The sequence below is a fragment of the Protopterus annectens genome, chromosome 1.part1 (genome assembly GCF_019279795.1).
Source record: "Protopterus annectens isolate FY-2018-M chromosome 1.part1, PAN1.0, whole genome shotgun sequence".
Taxonomy (NCBI): domain Eukaryota; kingdom Metazoa; phylum Chordata; order Ceratodontiformes; family Protopteridae; genus Protopterus; species Protopterus annectens.
In genome coordinates, this window is record NC_056726.1 from 1,973,119,161 (window position 1) to 1,973,138,818 (window position 19,658).

At 37.9% G+C, this 19,658-nt stretch overlaps 1 protein-coding gene across 1 annotated transcript in view; it reads left to right on the top strand.

Moving 5' to 3' along the window:
• LOC122813118 (uncharacterized protein KIAA1841-like) overlaps window positions 1–19,658 on the top strand; it is a 1,352,705-nt gene that overhangs the window by 1,067,098 nt on the left and 265,949 nt on the right. The window contains exons 12-13 of the mRNA XM_044085254.1: window positions 16,083–16,177; window positions 16,292–16,320. Of these exons, the coding sequence (XP_043941189.1) occupies window positions 16,083–16,177; window positions 16,292–16,320 (124 nt within the window). The remainder of the gene's footprint in view (window positions 1–16,082; window positions 16,178–16,291; window positions 16,321–19,658) is intronic.

Here is a 19,658-nt window from a genome sequence, read left to right on the forward strand (position 1 = left end):
GCAGACATTTGAGCTTTAGACTTCATATCATTCAGAAAATGTATACTAATGCAAAACTTGTCATTCTATCCACTTTCTAAGGAGGTAGGGGTATGGATGTGTGCGTCATCCCTGTCAACTGTACATATTTTCATAGAATGTCCAGATTTTTGCCTTATATTTTTGGTCTGTTCCTCATAAAAACTCTTTTTTTTTGACAAATCACTGGGATGAGCTAAGGATTAAAGTTACTAATTAATGACATGCATTTGAGTTTCAGACTTTGTATTCTAACACACATCCTGTTATTCTAGCAACTTTCTAAATGTGTCCCTAGTTTTGGGCCTTTGTCCCCAACAGATTCCTTGTGAAAGATATTGTGTCTGTGTGTGTCTGTATAAGAGGGAGGTAGCATACCCCTCGGCTGTTCAGGTTGTTGCAGAATGTCCAGAGTTTTGTCCCATATTCCTCCTAAAATGGATTGAAGTTGCTAAATAATGACATATATTTGAGTTTTAGATGTCATGTACTTTAGAAAAATGCATACTAACACAAATCCTGTAATTCTATCAATTTTCTATGTTCATGAGAGGAATATTTATGCTCTGTCCCTATTTATTTTAGACTTTGTCCATATTTCTTGCACTAAGAGGTTAAGGTGTGGTGTGTGTGTGTGTGTGTGTGTGTGTGTGTGTGTGTGTGTGTAGCAAATGGAATCACTATTGTGGTATAGAATTCTAAGGCAGTGTTAGTGGCACAGTAGGTAGCATGCTTGCATCTTGATGCAGAGGGCTGAAATTTTGACTCCCACAGAATGTATATTTGTATTTTAAGGGTGTGGGGTGCTGCATTCCTGAGTATATCCTCCTTTGGATGAGATGCCTAGTAACTATGGACCTGCTTTTCAGCTTGCCACCCATTCCCTATTGCAATTACCAGCTTACCATTTTTATTGCAATGTGGGCAATTTATTCTTCAAGAGCAGCAGGCACTGAATTTGTAGATGAAGCACTGAACTATAGTTGTTTTCTAGCAACAACTTATTCATTAGTTTCACATCTCTTTTTAATGTGGAATTATTCAGATGACTTTTACTTCTGCAGAGATTGTACATATTGACTGATACTGGTGGATTGTAATGAGAGAAGTCTGAGTGACCTTTTATGGTTGAAATGTTCTCAGTTGGACAGTTTTTCATTATTGGTTCATATGTTTCATTGCTTAAAGGAAAAATGTTCAGAACTATAAATTTAAAACACACTTTAACAAGTGGTGCTGTATTATACAAGGGATATAATTCAATTAGTATATAGTATAATTAATAGTCAGGAAGGTGAATCAAAGAACTTTTGCATGGCTCTAAAAATGTGTGCAAGGAGCCTATGATTTGAAAACAGCCCAAAGGTAAACTTACCCGGCCACTGGCCAGATGCATTTTCTTTGAATGTGAGTTTCAATGCTGTTTCACTGAATGTGGGTTTCAAAGGTAGAGAAGTTTTAATGCTAAGTCTGTTTTCATTGTAAGACTATTGCTTTGTTTAGGTTTAGTAAATGTCTATCAGTGTTTGTGCTATAAAATCTGAAATAAAAGTTGTAAATGAAATCCAGATATCTGTAATTATTGTAGAAGTAAAGCATAAAACAGTATGCACACAGAGATTTGAACAGTGTCTATGACAAATGGGGAGAAATAGCCAAGTAATGGGACACTGGAATGGCTGGGTCGGGCTGTGTGGGTGGGGCTCTGGGTTTACAACTTCCTGCAAAAAATCCTGCGGGCTCCCTTGGCTGTACGTGCACATATAAATTCCAGACACGTGCACTCCCTAATGCCATTTTGTAAGAGCACCCAGAGTGAGAGCATGCATGATTGCAGTTGTTAGTTTATATATAATTTACTTAATTTAGTCAGTAAACTTCTGTAGTGATGTGTTTGTATAAAATAAAGCTGCATGAACAGAACCCACAAAGACACTTCTATTGTGTCCAAAGTAGGAGAGCGACGTGGTGTCAGAATCGGGATCGAAGAGAATAAAATCCAGAGCCATGAGGTGCAGAGATGACAGTGAAGGTAAAATCAAGAGAAACAATCACAAACAGAGCCAGAAAAAAATCAAAGGTAATGAGAAATAGCACAAACTGTTTATTTGATAAAAGAGGTAAAATGGGACATACAAGGGCACAAGCTGCATTACTGAGTAAGCGAAAGGCACAAAAAGTTTAACTAAAGAAGTATTTGATGAAACGATTAAATGTAAAGCAAAACGAGCATGTTTAATGCAAAGCGAGTATGCTTAAAGCAAAACTGGGCATGTTTAGAGTAAAACAAGCACAAGAAAAGTACATTGGGCATAATAAAGGCTTAACCAAGCAAGAAGAATATAATAAGGGCAAAAAAAAAAAAGGGCACATTAAGCAAATAATAAAGCAAGGCGACTGTATGTGTTTTGGCAAAGTGCTATGTTTTGGCATAACTATGACTTCGTATTGTGTCAAGGGCATAACTAAAGTTATTCGAAGTATCGCAAAGTCTGTAAAAGTACTTACAGTGTGTTTTTATTACCGTGCATGTATTTTGAAGTGTTTATTGTGTGCACAGTGCAACTATTTCATGAAATACAAAGTATAGCCATTTTGAAAATTTTTTTGTGCAGGGTGTGTCTATTCGCAAAGTGCCGCCATTAGAGTGTTTCTTGTACTGTAAAGAGTTGCCTAGCAAGGTACCGCCATTTTGGAGACATTTCTGTATTCTGTGTGCAGTTATTCGTAAAGTGCAATTACTTCGAAATGTTATTGCGTTTTGGGCAAGAGGGGTCCAGTTTATTCGCATTGTGCAGTTGTTTGATATGTTTCTTGTACTGATAAGAGGTTATTTCTTGCAAAACTGTATTACAAAAGTATTACAGTGCCCGAGAGTTTATTTCACTCGCATCGTAAAGTTATTTGAGATATTTCTTAAGATGATGATAAATTACTTTAGCTTGCCAAACGATTTTACAAGAGTGTTAAAGCAGCCAAGAAATTTATTTTGCAAAGTCCAATTATTCACTGGTACTAAGAGTTTGTTCATTAGCATATTTTCTCAGAGTATGTTGATGTTTTTGATGACACATTAGGTAAGCTTCCAGTTGTGTATTCCATGAAGTTAGAACCAGAAGTCACTCCAGTAGTCAGACCAGCAGGAAGAGTTCTCATAGAGATGCAGGAAATAGTTAAGGCACAGTTAGATAAGATGGTGCTGCAGGTATGATTTGTCCAGTCACAGAACCAACTGAATGGGTGCCATCCATGGTAGCAGCTCACAAAAAAGGCTCAGATGAAATCAGAATATGTATTGACCCAAAAGATTTGAACAAAGCATTAGAGACCATATCATCCAATGTGTACATTCGAAGAGGTTGCAGCTCTAATACCGGATGTCACTGTTTCCTCAGTCTTGGATGCAGAGAGTTCATTTTGGCAAGTGAAGCTTGATCGCAAATCTTCATTTCTAACTATTTTTGGTACTCCGTTTGGCAGATATGGATTCTTAAGGATGCCATTTGGATTAAATTCTGCAAGTGAAGTCTTTCAACGTGCAATGGAACAAATTTTTTCAGGTTTCCTTGTGCCATAACAGTAGATGATTTATTGGTTGGAGGCAATGGTGAAGCAGAGCATTACAGAAACCTCAAGAAAGTTCTAGATAGAGCACGTGAAGTAAACTTGAAGCTCAATCCTCTGAAGTGCAAATTCAGACTTCCAGAAGTTACCTACATAGGCCATTTGTTTACGATTGCAGGCTTGAGACCAGACCCGACCAATCAAACAGCTATTCTTGATATGTCAGCACCAAGTAATGTACAGGCTCTACAACATTTTTTAGGCATGGTCAACTATTTTGGCAAATTTATACCAGACTTCAGTGAGTTGACAGCACCTTTAAGAGAGCTAATGCACAAAAATGTTACATGGTCATGGTTGGAACAGCACCAGAAGGAATTTGAAGACCTTAAGCAGAGAATTGCCACCCCATCTACATTAAGATACTATGATGTGAACAAACCAGTTACTCCTTTCTGTGATGTTTCAAAATTTGGTCTTGGCGCAGTTATACTTCAAGAGGGCAGACTAGTAGCCTCTGTATCTAGAATACTAACACAAACTGAGATGCAGTATGCTCAGCTTGAGAAGGAACTTTTGGCAATAGTATTTGCATGTTCCAAGTTTCATGATTATATTTATGGTTGACCTATTCAGATTGAAACTCACCATCAACCTTTAGTTACTATTTTAAAGAAGCCTGTGTATTCAGCTCCAGCAAGATTACAAAGAATGATGCTCAAATGTATTTATTTTTTATTTATTTGACATTTGTTGTCTGGCATAGTCCATCTGGGACAAAGCCCTTTTTCAGCAGAGGCCCGGGGGGGGAAAGCTCCAACAGTGGTAAATATAACTGAGAGATGCATTTTACAATAAGTGTATAATACAATAAGAATAGCAATATATGAAACAACAAAGAAAGCTAGACTTGTATACAATATAGTTAAGCAGATAAACATATTGAATGCATAGATATGTAGAAAAGTAGATAATGGGACTAAGTATATTGATCAGTTACAAATAGACAGTAGGAGTGGATATTAGTAATAGGTTCAGAGATAGTACAGTGGTAGTCAGGAACAGAGGGGAGAAGTAGAAGAGGAGAGTCAGGTGCTTATTAGACAGAAGAAGCAGGTTAATTGGAGAAAGAAAACAGAGTAAAAGAAGGTAATTAGAGTAGTGAAAAAAAGAGGAATAAAGAAGAAGAGGAGAGACGGAGAAACAACTGGATTCAGGTGGGTGTGGTTACAGTGACATATCCAGGTGTGGTTTAGGTATTCTTTGAGAGATCTCTTGAATTTGTAGATCTGAGGTATGCTTCTGAGGGTCATGGGAAGCTTATTCCATTGAATGGCGGGTAAGTAGCTGTATAGGTTCTGTCTTACATTTTTTAGGTTTATGAATCTGTAACAAAAATTTATCAGAGCTCCTTAGTGGTCGGGGAGGGATATAAAGTGAGACTAGTGAGGAAATACAAGGGCAGAAAGAGGGTTTATTCATGATGGATTGGATGATGAGTATTTGAGAAACTTTGAGTTGATTAGGAAATTCTAACCAATTGAGTAACCTGAGGTCATGATAGTGGTGAAATCTAGATGGCAGATTAGCAGCAAATCTAGCTACTTTATTATAGGTTGTTTCAAGTTTAGTCAGAAGAGAAGTCTGAAGGTTTGTAAAGATTTGCGAGCTGTAGAAAAGGTAGGGAAGAAGGTAAGCATTAGCTAGTGAGATTCTGGAGTCAGGGGTTAGGAACCTTTTGTTTCTATATAGGAGGCCAGGCTTTTGGTGGGTCTTCTTAATACAGAGATGTATGTAAAGGGCAAATTTCAGTTGGTCATCTATGATTACTCCAAAGAGCTTAGTCTGGTTGTCAGGGGTAATGTTAGTGTTAATAAGTGAAAAGATGGTAAGAGAGGATTTAATGTGGTAGAGGGGTTTTTGGAGGAATAATAGGAGTTTTGTCTTTTTGGGGTTGAGTAATAGTTGGTTATTAGTAAGCCACGTTTCTGTATGTTTGAATGATGATTGCTTGAGGGTGAGTAGTTCTGTTGGATATAATAGTATCATCAGCATACTGTATGAGGGAAGACTGGGGACAGGATTTGTGTAGTTCATTGGTGAAAATGGTAAAAAGGAGTGGTCCAAGAATAGAGCTTTATGGGATGCCAGTTTTTATGGGGAGAAAAGGAGAAAGAGCAGAGAGCCATTTGACAGATCGGAAAGGTAGCTGTTAATCCAGGATAAAGTTGCTGAGTAAAGGTTTAGTTGGGATAATTTTGAGAGGAGAATAGGGTGGGAGACAGTATCAAAGGCTTTTGACAGATCTAAGAAAAGGCAGGACACAAGTTTATTATTATCTCTGGCAAGGGAAATGGTATTGGTAAAGGAAATAGCAGTAGAGGTTCTATGGTGTTGCTGGAAGCCATGTTGAGAAGGGTTGATATGATTCCTTTGAGTAAGGTGGGCCATAAGTTGTTTGTGTATGCAGTGTTCTAGCATTTTTGAGAGGGGAGAAAGTATGGCAATAGGCTGAAAGTTAGAAAAGTTCTGTGAAATTGCCACCTTTGTGGATGGGTATAGTAAAGAATTTTTCCAAGGAGTAGGAACACTTGATTCAGTGATAGAGTGGTTAATGAGAATGGAAGCAGGGCATGCTAATGATGAGGCAGCAATTTTTAGGAAGAAAGATGGCAGATTGCCAGCTGATGGGAGAAAGTTTTAAGTCTGAGGAGGAGTTTTTTAATGCATCTTGTGGGAACTGGCCTTAGAGAGAAGGAGAAATTTTGTTGTTGGATAGATTTAGGTGGTGAGAGATTGGATAGGTGTAGAAGTCTGCATAAGTTTACTAACAGTATCAATGATGTAGGAATTGAAAATAGAAGCAGTTTCAAGGGGTGTATTGTTACGGCAAAGACTGGGAGTAGAGGGATTACCTGGATAGAGAATTTGATTGATAGCATTCCAATACATTTTAGGGTTTCTATATTGTGTAGTCAGAGGCTGGTGGTAGAAATTTCTTTTATCATTAATAATGTGTTTTTTTAGTGAGATTACGGAGTTCCCTATATGTTTGGAAATGTGAGGGAGATTTAGTCTTGGACCAAAGTTTGTTTCCAGGCAGAGTCTCTTTTCAAAATGGTATACACGAAAAACAAATTGCTCTTTCTGGCTGATACTGTATCCATATCACCCAGAAATATGACACAACTTGACGAAGAGAATTTTGACTTTGATGTGATGTCACTGCATAATTTTTCTAGACTTGAGTTGAGAGATCACACTCCGACTGATCCAATTTTGCAGAAGCTCAGTCAATGATTAATGTTGGATGGCTGTCAAAACAATCTAGTGTACTACTTGAAGTGCAAACCTATTTTCCTTACAGAGATAGATTGTTGATGGAAGATGGCATTATTTTCAAAGGTCCTAAAATTGTTGTTCCTGCTTCCTTACAACAAGAATATATCCAGATTTTGTATTGTGGTCACCCAGGTTCCGCATCCACTAAGAAAAGAGAGAGAGCATTGGTATTTTGGCCTTCATTACCAAAAGAAGTTAATAAAGTACTTTCTTCTTGTTCAGTATGCAATAGTACTAGACTGCATTTGCAAAGAGAGCTACTTCAGCTAAGTCCAGTTCCTGAACTACCATGGTCAATAGTTGCAGCTGATATCTTTGAGTGGAGCAGTTAACACTACTTGGTTTTAGTAGACTCTTATTCAAATTGGTTTGAGATTGATCTACTACCTAACCTAACATCCACTGCTGTTATTGTTCGGCTTTTCCCTGTAAGGGGTCGCCACAGCATAACTCCGGTCCGCTAATGATTGGCAGTAGATTTTTATGGTGCTGATTTGCCAGCCTGACGCACAACCTTCAGTGAAGAGACGCCCATTCACGCATGTCTTTCGGAGGCCACTCGACCGCGGGGAGGACATGCAGACTCCACACACAAGGCACTCCCATTGAGAATCGAACATGAGAACCTCTTGCTGTGAGGCAACAACACTACCGCTGTACCACAGCGGCTAACATCCACTGCTTAAGCTGAAATGTCATTTCTCAGTTCATGGTATTCCACACAAAGTTCTTTCTAACAATGGTACTCAATTTACTAACCAGTTATTTCAGAAATTTATAAAAGAATGGGACTTTGTACATGTCACTAGTAGTCCTGAATATCCTCAGTCAAATGGTCTAGCTGAACATGCAGTTCAAAGTGCAAAGCAACTACTTGAAAGATCAAAGCACGACAATACTGATGTGTTCTTGAATTTGCTTAATCTCAGAAATATACCTCATGATGATATTCTTGGCTCACCTGCTCAAAGACTACCTTCCAGGCAAACTAGAACTACGCTACCAATTGCTTCTAGTTTATTGAAGCCTAAACCTAAGAACAATAAAATCATCAAGGCTCAATTGGTTAAGAAGCATAATATCCAGAAATGTAGTTATGACAGATCGAGCAGATTAATTTGTCCATTGAGGGAAGGAGAAACTGTACGAATCCAGACAATGAAAAGTTTTGATTTAATTGGACAGATTACAGGCATCTGTGCTGAGCCAAGATCCTACTTGGTAGATTCTGAAGGTGTAGAATATAGGAGGAACCGTAAACATCTTCTTCCTGTATCAGAAACATCACCATCACAACATTATTTCTGTGATGCAGACTTCAAATCTAAGAGTGAATCAGACACTCTTCCCATACCAGAATGTGTTCAAAGTTCTGATTCCATTCCAGAAAATGTTCCGAACATTCCACAGGTCAAACATTTTGCAGAGACGGTTCCAGTTGCTAAATCTAATTCCCAGTTTTATGTCACACGATATGGACGAGTATCAAAGCATAGTGTGAAATATGCAGCAACGTGGACTTGATTTTCTGTATACATGTTTGTCTTTCGGCTTTTTCCTGGTAAGGGGTCGCCACAGCGAAACTCCGGTCCAATAATGATTAGCAGTAGATTTTTACGAAATGCCGAGGTGCCAGCTCGACGCCCAACCTTCAATGAAGGCACGTCCATTGATGCACGCATGTCTTTCGAACGCTTCCCAACCGCGGGGAGGACATGCAGACTCCACACAGAAGGCACTCCCAAGCCAAGCTGAGAATCGAACGGGAGAACCTCTTTCGATTCTCGGCTTGGCTTGGGAGTGCCTCACCACGGTTGGGTAGCGTTTGAAAGACATGAGTGCGTAAATGGGCGTTCCTTCATTAAAGGTTAATATATATATATATATATATATATATATATATATATATATATATATATATCAAAAAGACCCAAAGGCGAAGAAGCAGATAGGCTGATCCAAATGAGTCCAAATAAAAAATTGTTGCTGTAGGCCACTTGAATAAAACAATGTCTAAAACACAACTAGTTCATAAAAGAATAGAAGAACCTTTTTATATTGGTCCTGGAGTTATTACAAGCGTCTTTGCATCGATGGAAGTTGGATTTTGAACCGAAGGGTTTGTGTACTGCATACAGCTTTGCTTTTTCGATTTGGAGTTTATTTGTGTATGTCTAAGCTGTTGCGAGTCAACCGAAGGGTTTATGTTACAATTTCTGACTTTTGCTTCGACGTACAAGTTGATGGGAGTCAACTGAAGGGTTTGTGCTCTACCTCTTGGCTTCCGATTTGCTGTATGAACTTGATTTGCCGTATGAACTAGTTGTGTTTTAGACATTGTTTTATTCAAGTGGCCTACAGCAACAATTTTTTATTTGGACTCATTTGGATCAGTCTATCTGCTTCTTCGCCTTTGGGTCTTTTTGATATACATTTTTTGGGTTTTTTGGTTTTCTGATTATATATATATATATATATATATATATATATATATATATGTGTGTGTGTGTGTGTGTGTGTGTGTGTGTGTACTTAGTATTGTATAAAGCATGACAAAGAATTACCTCTGATGTCTGCATGCCTAATCAATTCATAATGATGTATGATCTATTTCTCAAAGGAGGAGTATGTAGATTAGAGTGCAAGTGAAGTGTGCTGTATCTTTAAGAAGCATGTCAATGCTGTACGTGCACATATAAATCCCAGACCTATTCTAGTGCCATTTTGTAACAGCAGCCAGTGAGAGAGCATGTATGATTGCAGTTGTTAGCTTATTTCTAAGTTACTTAAGTTAAAGTCAGTAAACTTCTATAGTGATGTGTTTGCATAAAATAAAGCTGCTTGAACAGAAGCCACAAAGACTTTTCTGTTGTGTCCAAAGTGGAAGAGTGACACTGGTTCATAGAGTGGGACCTACAGCTTGCAAGGAAGTGGTATTGGATTTTGCATATGGTGATTTGGACATGGAGAAGCTCAAGTGCATTGTCCTGTTTGATCAGCCTTGAGATATATTTATTTTTGATGCAGATCAAGACAGCTCCACCTTTAGGCCATGTCTGTATAGTAGTTGCTCTAAATGTGTAGAAAGCATAACCTTGCACTGTTGGTGTGCTCTCCATGGCTGTAAACTGTCTCAGTGACTGCACAGACATCGGCATTCTCTAGGGTGAAGAGAGCTTCTAGGGAGTGGAGTTTTTTGTTTAGACTCATAGAATTGAACAGTAACACCTTTAGATTTTTTTTTTTTGGTTTTGATTTGTTATGTTGAAAGTACTTTCAGTTTGGAATCAGTTAAAAAAGGCACTATGGGGAGGACAATGTTTAGATAATATTTGAAAGCCTAGAAAGGAGAGATGCAGACAATCCATGGCAAAGCAGCGTGGTATATTGACCACCTCTTTCCATACTGACAGATACTGCACCCCCTTAGAATGACAAAGTCAGTCATCTTGTGTTCATATTGTGGCATCATCCTTGGAGAAGGTAAAATTCTGCTCAGTGTTAGGCTCATACCACCCTAGGACACATATTTTGAGAACTTCATGATGTCTCTCTTCGTATAGTCTAGAGAGGTACGTCTTAGGTCATTTACACCCGCATGGACTATAACAGAGTCATAACAGTACTTGAGGTCTAGTGACCTGAATGCATGCATAATGTGGTGGATTCTTGCCGCTGATAAGCAACTGGCCATGAATTTCTTCTTACTCAGCTTGGTGGGAGGGATATCAGTGTGTCACATAGTGGAGTCTCCAATAAATAAAATATTGGATTCTGTGGTGGCTTGCCTTATTGACTTTAGAAATAGAGGCTCCATGTGATGTGGCTGTATGTGTTGATGTCAGTGGTGTTTTGAAAAGAGTGCGTTCAGGGTTGCTGAGGGTGTTTTTATGTGCACTTTGTCTAGGAGGTATTTGGGGGTTAGGTAAGTACCCCATCATATGTGGGTCTGTATCTGGTTTGAATTGTGTGTGATGGGTGCAGCATGTGTACTACTGACAATTTTATTGATATTAGGAGTGCTTTTATGTCAGAGGTTTGCCTCCAGTGGCATTGTATAAATACAGGTCTCACATACCATATCAGTTTGTTTGAGAATGAACTGGTTGTCCGTGAACATAAGGCAATTTCTACATTGCCTCAGGATGCCAATGTCTACAAGCGCATAACAGAGATAGTTGGGGAAAGTTCATATCCATGGGAACAGACCCTCTTTTATTGATTAGAAAGTTGGAGTGAGAATATAAAGTAATGTCAGGGGTATCCGGTTTGCAACTTTGGGGTTAGTGCTTGTTCACTGCAAACTAGTTGTTCTGTGTGTAAGTAGGTACTGGTGAAATTTCAGTGGTGCTTTTACGTCAACTCAAGGTGTCTGTGGGTATACAGGGCACTGCCAAACACATGAAGGGAAGCTATTAAGCAGACCTTGATGATGGTATGGATAAAGTATTTAGGCAGATATTTTGAAGTTAGAAGCAAATCAAGCAGTGCTTTCTGAAAATAAAGAATTAGCATGTCAAAAATGATGAAAAAGGGGAGTCACCTGAATGGCTACTGCCTGACTACTACAAGTGCTGGTCTCACCACAGCTTCACTCTGCTGGGATACAATGGTCTTTTGCTTCTGCTCTCACCATAAGCAAAACAGTACCACTAATAGTACCAAAATGAGAAGCAGGCCACAGCCTGTTTGGTGATGCACAGTCTTCTCCCAGATGATGTAAGGGTCTATAGGCTTGGTGTAGCCTTTTCCTAGTAGATGCCTTGAACAACAACCAGACCAATCAGGAAGGTCAAGCACAGACTCACTTCCCAACCAGAAAGAGTCAGGAATAAATGCACTCTGCTTCTTCTCACCAGGATCAGTCCACTCAGGAGTCTATACATTCTGGATAAATGGAACACTGCTTCTAGCTTTCCTGGGGGGGGGGGAGGTTAGGGTTTTTAGGCCAGCTTTCTTCTTCTTTAAGAATATCTGGGATCGATCTTGTTCTGATATGTGTTTAGCTTAAACAGTTTAAGGAGTGACTGTGCGTAGGGTAAGTTTGTTAAACAGCCAGGTATATTATCAGGTCCCATGGGAAAGTATTTTTGGTCTTGGAAAGTAGATGTTGTTTACAGATGATGGGGGAAGGGATGAGAGATTAAAGGATATGTGGATGTCAGATGACCACCTCTGAGGCAGAATTCACATTGACTTTGCTAGCATGTTGGCAATGTATGTTGGTCAGAATAGGTGATGCAGTTTTCAGTAAGTACAGAGCAATGTTGGGTGTTTATTTTCATAAAGTAGCTAAAGAAGGTTCATGATTATCCTTTGTTTCAGGTGCTAACATAGGTTTATGGGCTGCTTTAGTAGCTAGATAGTTTTGTCCATTATGTGAGGGTTTTTTGATTTGCTGAATACATTACATATTTTTTTTTACTTTTATTGCAGAGTTTAAAAGTAATGGGCATTGAGAAGCCATGTAGCTAAAACACTGGCATGTCAGAATATTACATGGTTATCTAAACCACCATAGAAGTCCTAAGTATGTTTGTAATCCTTGATTTTCAAGATATTTGTTTCAGGAGGTTTAGACATTTTGAAGGTAAATTTGCTAGTTTATGATCAGACTTAACCAGAGAATTAGATAATGGGGGAAAGTACAGGAAGAGGCTATATTCATAATGACTAGGTCAAGAATATTATGTCCTGTACTGAGTTTGTTCCCAGTCTAGTCCAGGGAGTTTTTTTTAATTAAATCTAAGAACTTTAGAGGTATAACATTGGAGGTATAAGCATTTCAGTTAATTGAAGGGTAGTTAGTCTCCCACAAATGTGAGTTCTTGTTTACAGGGTTTAAGTTCATTTAGGAATTTTACTTGAATCTTTGGGGACATAGAAGGTGTCCTGCTCTGGCTATTAACTGGAATTTGGTCCTGTTTATTGTGATTTGGCATTCAGTGAGTTCAGTTTGTGAATCTCTGGAAATCTGCCTGAAGGTGATATGGTCCCTAACGAATATGGAAGCACTACCACAGTTGCAACAAGGCCTAAATGCATGGTACTCACAAAACCTAGATGTGGAGTGAGTACTTTGTATGCATTTAAACCAGGTTTCCCTACACAAATATGGATGTGCTCTAAATGTATAAGAGCTTCACTGTCAGCAACTTGTCAAAACATCTGGCATTGAGCAGAGCCACCTTAATGTGATCCTGTTTTAGATTTAATATGCTAGTTACATTGGGATGTCCATTAGCTGGACCCTGCTTAAAAAGGCAGTATGGGAGCAGCAAAGGCTTTAGCCAGTATGTGGAAACCTTGGAATGTGAGGTGCAGGCCATCATTTGCAAAGCAAGTAGTATTGACAATATGTCCCTAAGACTTGACCCAGTTGTTTGGATTTTGGAACATATGTGGACAGTGACCTAACTTTTGACCAGCATGTGTCCGTTCTTTTAAGAAAGGCCTTCTATATTGCATAGCTTATAAACAAAGGGATTGTCTCTAGATCTAAGGATGTTATTCTTCCCCTTTACTCACCCTCATTAAGCCAATCTGTATATGCCCCTTTGGTATGTATCTGTCCATACAGATGTAACAACTGGAACGCCCACAGAGATACCTTACTAAAAGGATACAAGGCTTAAACAACATGCCCTACATGGACTGACACAAAGCCCTGTCAATTTTCTCTATGTCCTGCTGACTGCCAAGAGATGACCTGTATCTGGCATGCAAGGCATCCTTCGACCCAATACTGATGGATTTACTGCACATCATCAAGTGAAAAAGCATCAGAAATACTCTGGATCTAAACCTCTTCTGCAACATCAACAGGATGGTTTGGAGGAATGGGTATATCAGAGGATACTATTGATGTGGAACATGTTCCTGATCCACATTAAAGTTCATCCCTGTCCATATTCAAGTGCCACTTGGATCTTTGGATGGGAAACAGAAAATTTACCTCAGCATTGCCCTCTGTACTACTACTGGGCAGAGGCAGCTCCTAAATGCTTTATTCCGTGCATGGCTCATAAGTCATAATTGTTAGGTGAAAGGGTCATAAGGGCCCTTGTCATATCAGAGAAGAGATCCTGACACCTGAAAGACAGCTGACATGCCCAGCTTAATGAGTGGAGAATCTGTGTGCCTGGGTAGGGAATAACTGATAATTATTTGCAGAGTGGTCTGGTGTAATTAATTTGTGATAACTTGTAGTGTGTGTTACTCTCACTCTTTGAGAATGAGGCCACTGTATTTGTTAAATATTTGCATCTCTCACAAACAGAAATATTTGTGTTGTGTAAGAGATCATTATCTGTGAGCATAATGATGTTATTACAGGATACCAAGTGCTATAAGGATTGCAGCAGAGGGGAAACAAGTGGTTTGACTTTTTCATTTTAGTCCAGTGATTCATAAAATGTATCTAAATGAGATGGTTATTGTGTTTGTATTATAGAGGAATACAACTATGCTTGTTTTCTTATGGAGAGGTACATTACTCAAAGTAAGTAAATGTACTAAAAGAGGTGATTAAGATTTACTTGGCAAAAGTGCAGTCAATAATACAGAGTAACTGTAGGTCATTAAATGAAGTAAATTAAGTTTTCAGCTGTCACTTTTAGCAGCTGTAAATTGTGGGCAACATAGAAGAGCTCTGAGCTGTTAGAGGATGCTTTAAGGACACATAATGCACAATGCAACTCATTGTGCAACTGGGGCAGCTGTTTCTCCAGTAGCAGCTAACTTTACAGAACCGAGACTAGCTGGAAATATGAGGCATCAGGTCAAGATGCCTGCATCTGCACACCACATATTGCAACCCTGCTCTGCTAAGTGCATACACATACAAATACAGGTGGTTAATGAAGGCAGTAGAAGAAGATCAAATGAGCACACTGGCCGGCCAATAGCAGATGATAGTTTTCAAGGTTCTGAAGCAGCCAGAGGCCTAGAAAGTCTTCCTCCTGCTCCTCTCAGTACAGTAACCAGTAAACAATTTATTTGCTATATTACTTAAAAGCAAAATATAAACATATAGCTATTTCAGTATATTCAGTAAAACAGTAAAATACACTTATCCCCAATATTCTAGTGTTTGTTATTGCAGTCAGTCCACTAGAATAGGTCAGAGTCAAAAGCTTGGAAGGTACGTGGGTGGCAGCTCATAGCAAGTGAACTCAAGGCTGTGTAGTAAATATGAGAAGTTTACAACAACACTGAAAACAGCTGAAAAAGCACAAATTATCACAGTGGTTAATAGCAAACGACATTGGAGGGTTACTTGAAGGGTTTGTCTTTAATAGTATTTAAAATTGTATTTCATCTGCAATATTCTAGTTGTTTAGTGCAGTTTGTCTAGCAGGTCACAACTAATACAATTAACTTAGCTTGCAGACTGCTCCCGTGAAACAATTATAAAACTGCTGCCTCATAAGTACAGGTAAGTTACTTACATACAGCTGCTACTGATGTTCTGAAGTATCTTCACTTATTAACTGAATCCACTTTAGTATTATTTTATGAATTGCTTTGTTAAATTGCTATTCGGTTTGTATGAGACCTATTAAACTCAGGTTATCTTCACTCTGTAAAGTTGTACTTTGAAGTATGTATGGTATTCTACATCTTGATAAAAATATACAGTAAACTCTCAGTTAACCGGCACCCATGGAGATGCCGGATAACTGTAGTTTCTGGTTGCTTGAGAGTTACTATTAAAAATAGTCCTAATACTGTACCTCATACAATTTCTTGGTTTGACTTTTTCTCAGGTTGGGAGGAGAGGGAATTTATTCCTATCTTCCTTTTTAAACTTCTAAACTCTAAAAATGTAAGATATGTTTCTGCTTGGAGAAAACAGATAGTGCAATACATGAAAATTGTACTGTATTTCTTCAGTTTTTTTGCGGGTTGCTTGAGTTCCAGTTAACTGAGAGTTTACAGTAGTAAGATATGTCAGCCTGTTGTATTCTAATGAGCAAATGTTTAACATCAGCTGCTACTATTTTTTTAATCTCTGGAATATTTTTGCCTGCTGTTTTCTATCACCATCAGTTTGCATTTGTTAATTAAAGTGGTATTGATTGTGTTTTAGAAGGAAAATAATGACATACACTTGTACGTATCTGTCATTTTAATTTTCCACTGCTTTCCTTTTCCAGTGGGCAAAAAAGAAAAGGTAAAGTCAGTCACTAGACAACCAAAGAAACAAATGTCCTCTCCAACTCTCCAGAGAAAAGAAAAAGCCATAGAAAAGGTAATTACTTATGAGGGAAGGGTATATGTTAAGCAAAGTAACACATTTGCCTTGTGATTTCACTTGTATTCACTATGACTATTAATCTTCACACATTTTATACCTTTGTTTTAGGTTACTTCTCTTGATTCTACACCCTTTACGTGAGTATAAATCTGAAATTATTTTTCATAACCAAAAAAACACTGTAAAGAACATATTTCTTATTTTGTTCTTATGGAAGAGTAGCATATTTCACAGGTTAACTGCAGAAGTGCACACACAAATATACTCAATTGCATGCGCGTACACACACACAAAAAAAAAATCAATATAGATTCAAGAACTGGAAGTTAGATCAGACACTTCGGTTCCTAAATTGAAAATTGAACATGGTATCCTGTGGGCAGAATGTTTATTTTATTAAAGTAATTTCTTGCCCTGCATGAGGCATGTTAAGTTTCTTTATTTATGTTGTTTGCCCTGCCTGTTGTAACACTTGAGTGTGTCCAGTTTCTTAATATAACTGTCAGAGGGTGAACATTGTGCAAGATTCTTAAATAAAATTAACGCTTTCATAATTTATTACCATGAGAGCACTCAACATCATGCCTGCTGTACTGATTTGGAATACTTTAATTTCTATGCTGTGTGTTTTTTAGTCATTTACATTGCTCACTAGTATTCCCTGAAACCGCATGTATGCCTTGTGGGTTTGTACAGTTAAATGAGTAAAATTAAAGAAAAAGAAAAAAAAAGATGTAGTGTTAAGACATTATATTCATAGTATTGTGGGCTTTTAAAAACGAGAGAACACATGTACAAAAAAGTTACATTTTTAGACAGTAAGTAGTTACATTTTCTGAAGAGATGCAAATTTAAAAACAGATATTATATTTGTCCTTTCATCTGTTTTAAGCCTACTGCTTTTGATACATCTGGACAAAGCCAACATTAGCTCAGACAGATATGTTTTAGGTATTGTTAGTGCATTTGGATTAGTGGTGCCTACATTTCAGTGCTGGCCACTAGAACAGAAGCACTGTATAAAATCCAGTAGCACTGAGCACCGTGATTCCAGGGCCCAAGTTTTTTTTTTTTTTTAATTAAGCTGCTGGTGCTACTCAGGGATATCTTAGAGCTTGTTTTCTGGTGCATAGGGTTGGGAGGGTGGCCTAATGGTTAAGGTGCTTGCCTTACAAACTCAAGGTGCAGGGTTTGAGTCTCACAAGGGATAATTGTCTAGGCTTAAAATGGCTTCCAAGGGCAGTTAGCCTAGTATGAACGTATGAACTTGTTACCTCAGATGACCTGTGGCTAAATATTATCTTTTTTCCATGCGCCTTTGTATGAAGTTTAGACTTTAACATTAGTTGCTAATGCCTTCAGACCAGGTAGGGGAATACTGAAGTAAGCAACTAAATACTTGGAGCTAAACAGAAGATGGCGGAGTTTTATTGTGACAGGTGAATGACCATTTACCTGTGATCAAACAGCATTTGGGGTCAGTTGCTTTTATTCACATTGTATCAATACCCAGTCATTTTATCCAACTCATTGATTATATGGACCTCAGTTGTCCAGTTGTGATCAAATTAAGTAGATACAGTGGAAAGAAATAGCCAGGGAATTGTTATGGCTCGGCTTGTATAGGCCCTAGGGCCAATAGCCTAGTACCAACCTATGAACCTATAATTAAAAAAAGAAATAGCAATAGGCATAGTAATGTATTTTAGCTTTTTTTTTTTTTTACTGAAATGCACATCTGTATTGGTTAGCCAGAACAATAAATGTTTAACTGTGATGAAGTGACTGCCTGAGTGCCTACCAGTTGTTCCTGTATTATGGTATATATTTATGCACTTTTGTTGGCTTTTAGACTCCTGGAAAAAAAGACACTGCAGATATGTCAAATGCAGATGCATTGTGGGCATACATAACCATTCTTTAGAGAAAATTGATAACACTTCACATACTGTTTCATTACTATTTAAATAGATAAAAATGTAAGAAAAAAATGAATACTATAGAAATCAAAATCTAACCAACAAAACTGCAACAAACGGAGCAAATGCCTTGTCACTGCTAAAATAAATAAAAACAGAAAGAGCAGCACAGGCAACCACTTATTTTCTCTATTCCCCCTTTTTCATTTTTCTTACTTTTCTTTCTTACTTTGTATTAGTTAACATAGATGCTTCCCTAGTAACTGTGTATAAGCATTTTGAGTTGGACGTTTCATATTTTTAAATTGATTTTATTATCATGGGGGGCATTATGTATAGATGTTGTTGTATGTGGTTTTAATACTCTGCATAGTTTTGTATCACTGATTGTTGTCATGCTTTTCATCAGTTTTATTAGTGTATAGCTTTAACAATTTAATGGTGTTAAACTAGGTTCAATTAGTTGATTGACTTTAGTATAAAAGCAGACCATTTGTTGTGTTTTGTATTTAAGGTCTGATGAAGCGATAATGAAAGCGCTTACCGTTGGTACTGTTGTGCACAATAAACTGCTCTTTTATCTATTAGAATAATTGACAGTGGCTTCTTAGAAAGTCCGTGGTTGCCTGTGTGCTCTTTCTGTTGGTGGATTTTTACTATAGAAATCAAGCCATTACTTAATGTAGGTAAAAGGCAGTTTCATGTATTTATTTAACATTTGTTTACCAGGAAAGTCCGACTTGAAACGAGGCCAATTTTCAGCGGAGGCCCGGGGAGAAATGCTCCAGATGCATGTTTTTGTAATGTGGAAGAAAACCAGAACACTCAGAGAAAATCCACACGAACACAAGGAGGATTTGCAGACTCTGCACAGAAGGCACTCCAGCCGAGAATCAGACTGGAAAACCCGTTGCTGTGAGGCAACAACGATACGCTGCACTACTGCACCATTCATGATAAAATACTTTCTAGAAAGAGGAAAGATAAATCCATCAATCATTCTAATAATCAGGTTTGTTTACTCCTGACATTCGATCCTATAATTCTGATTGTGATTATTCACAAGTGACCCTGTCATGTAGCAAAATATTTATGAGAATGGACAGTTAGAAACAAATCTCTTAACTGAGAATATAGTAGTGACACATTGTGTAAAAATATAACGGTTATGTGCAGAAGTTACCTAGGCAGTCCACGAAATAGTGATGTCAGATAAAAAAGTCCAAACTCAAAAAGCACAACTCTTTGTCTCTTCAGACCAGTTCAGCTTCAAATAAATCCAACTTTCAATAAGAAATCTTCAACCAAACTCAGGATAATAGTTAATAGCTGCAGTTTATTGTAAAAACAGGTGAGCGCTTTCGCTATTCAGCTTTTTCAAACCATGATACACCATTAAAACTGTGACCATATATACTGGCTTCAAACCAATTACACAATTGGTTTCAGTCTATTTAGTAATTAGTTTAATAATTAACCAATTAGAGTTAAAATTTATTAGAACTGCAAAACTTAATAGTATTTTATACATAAAGCAATATATAACTCATCTAGTG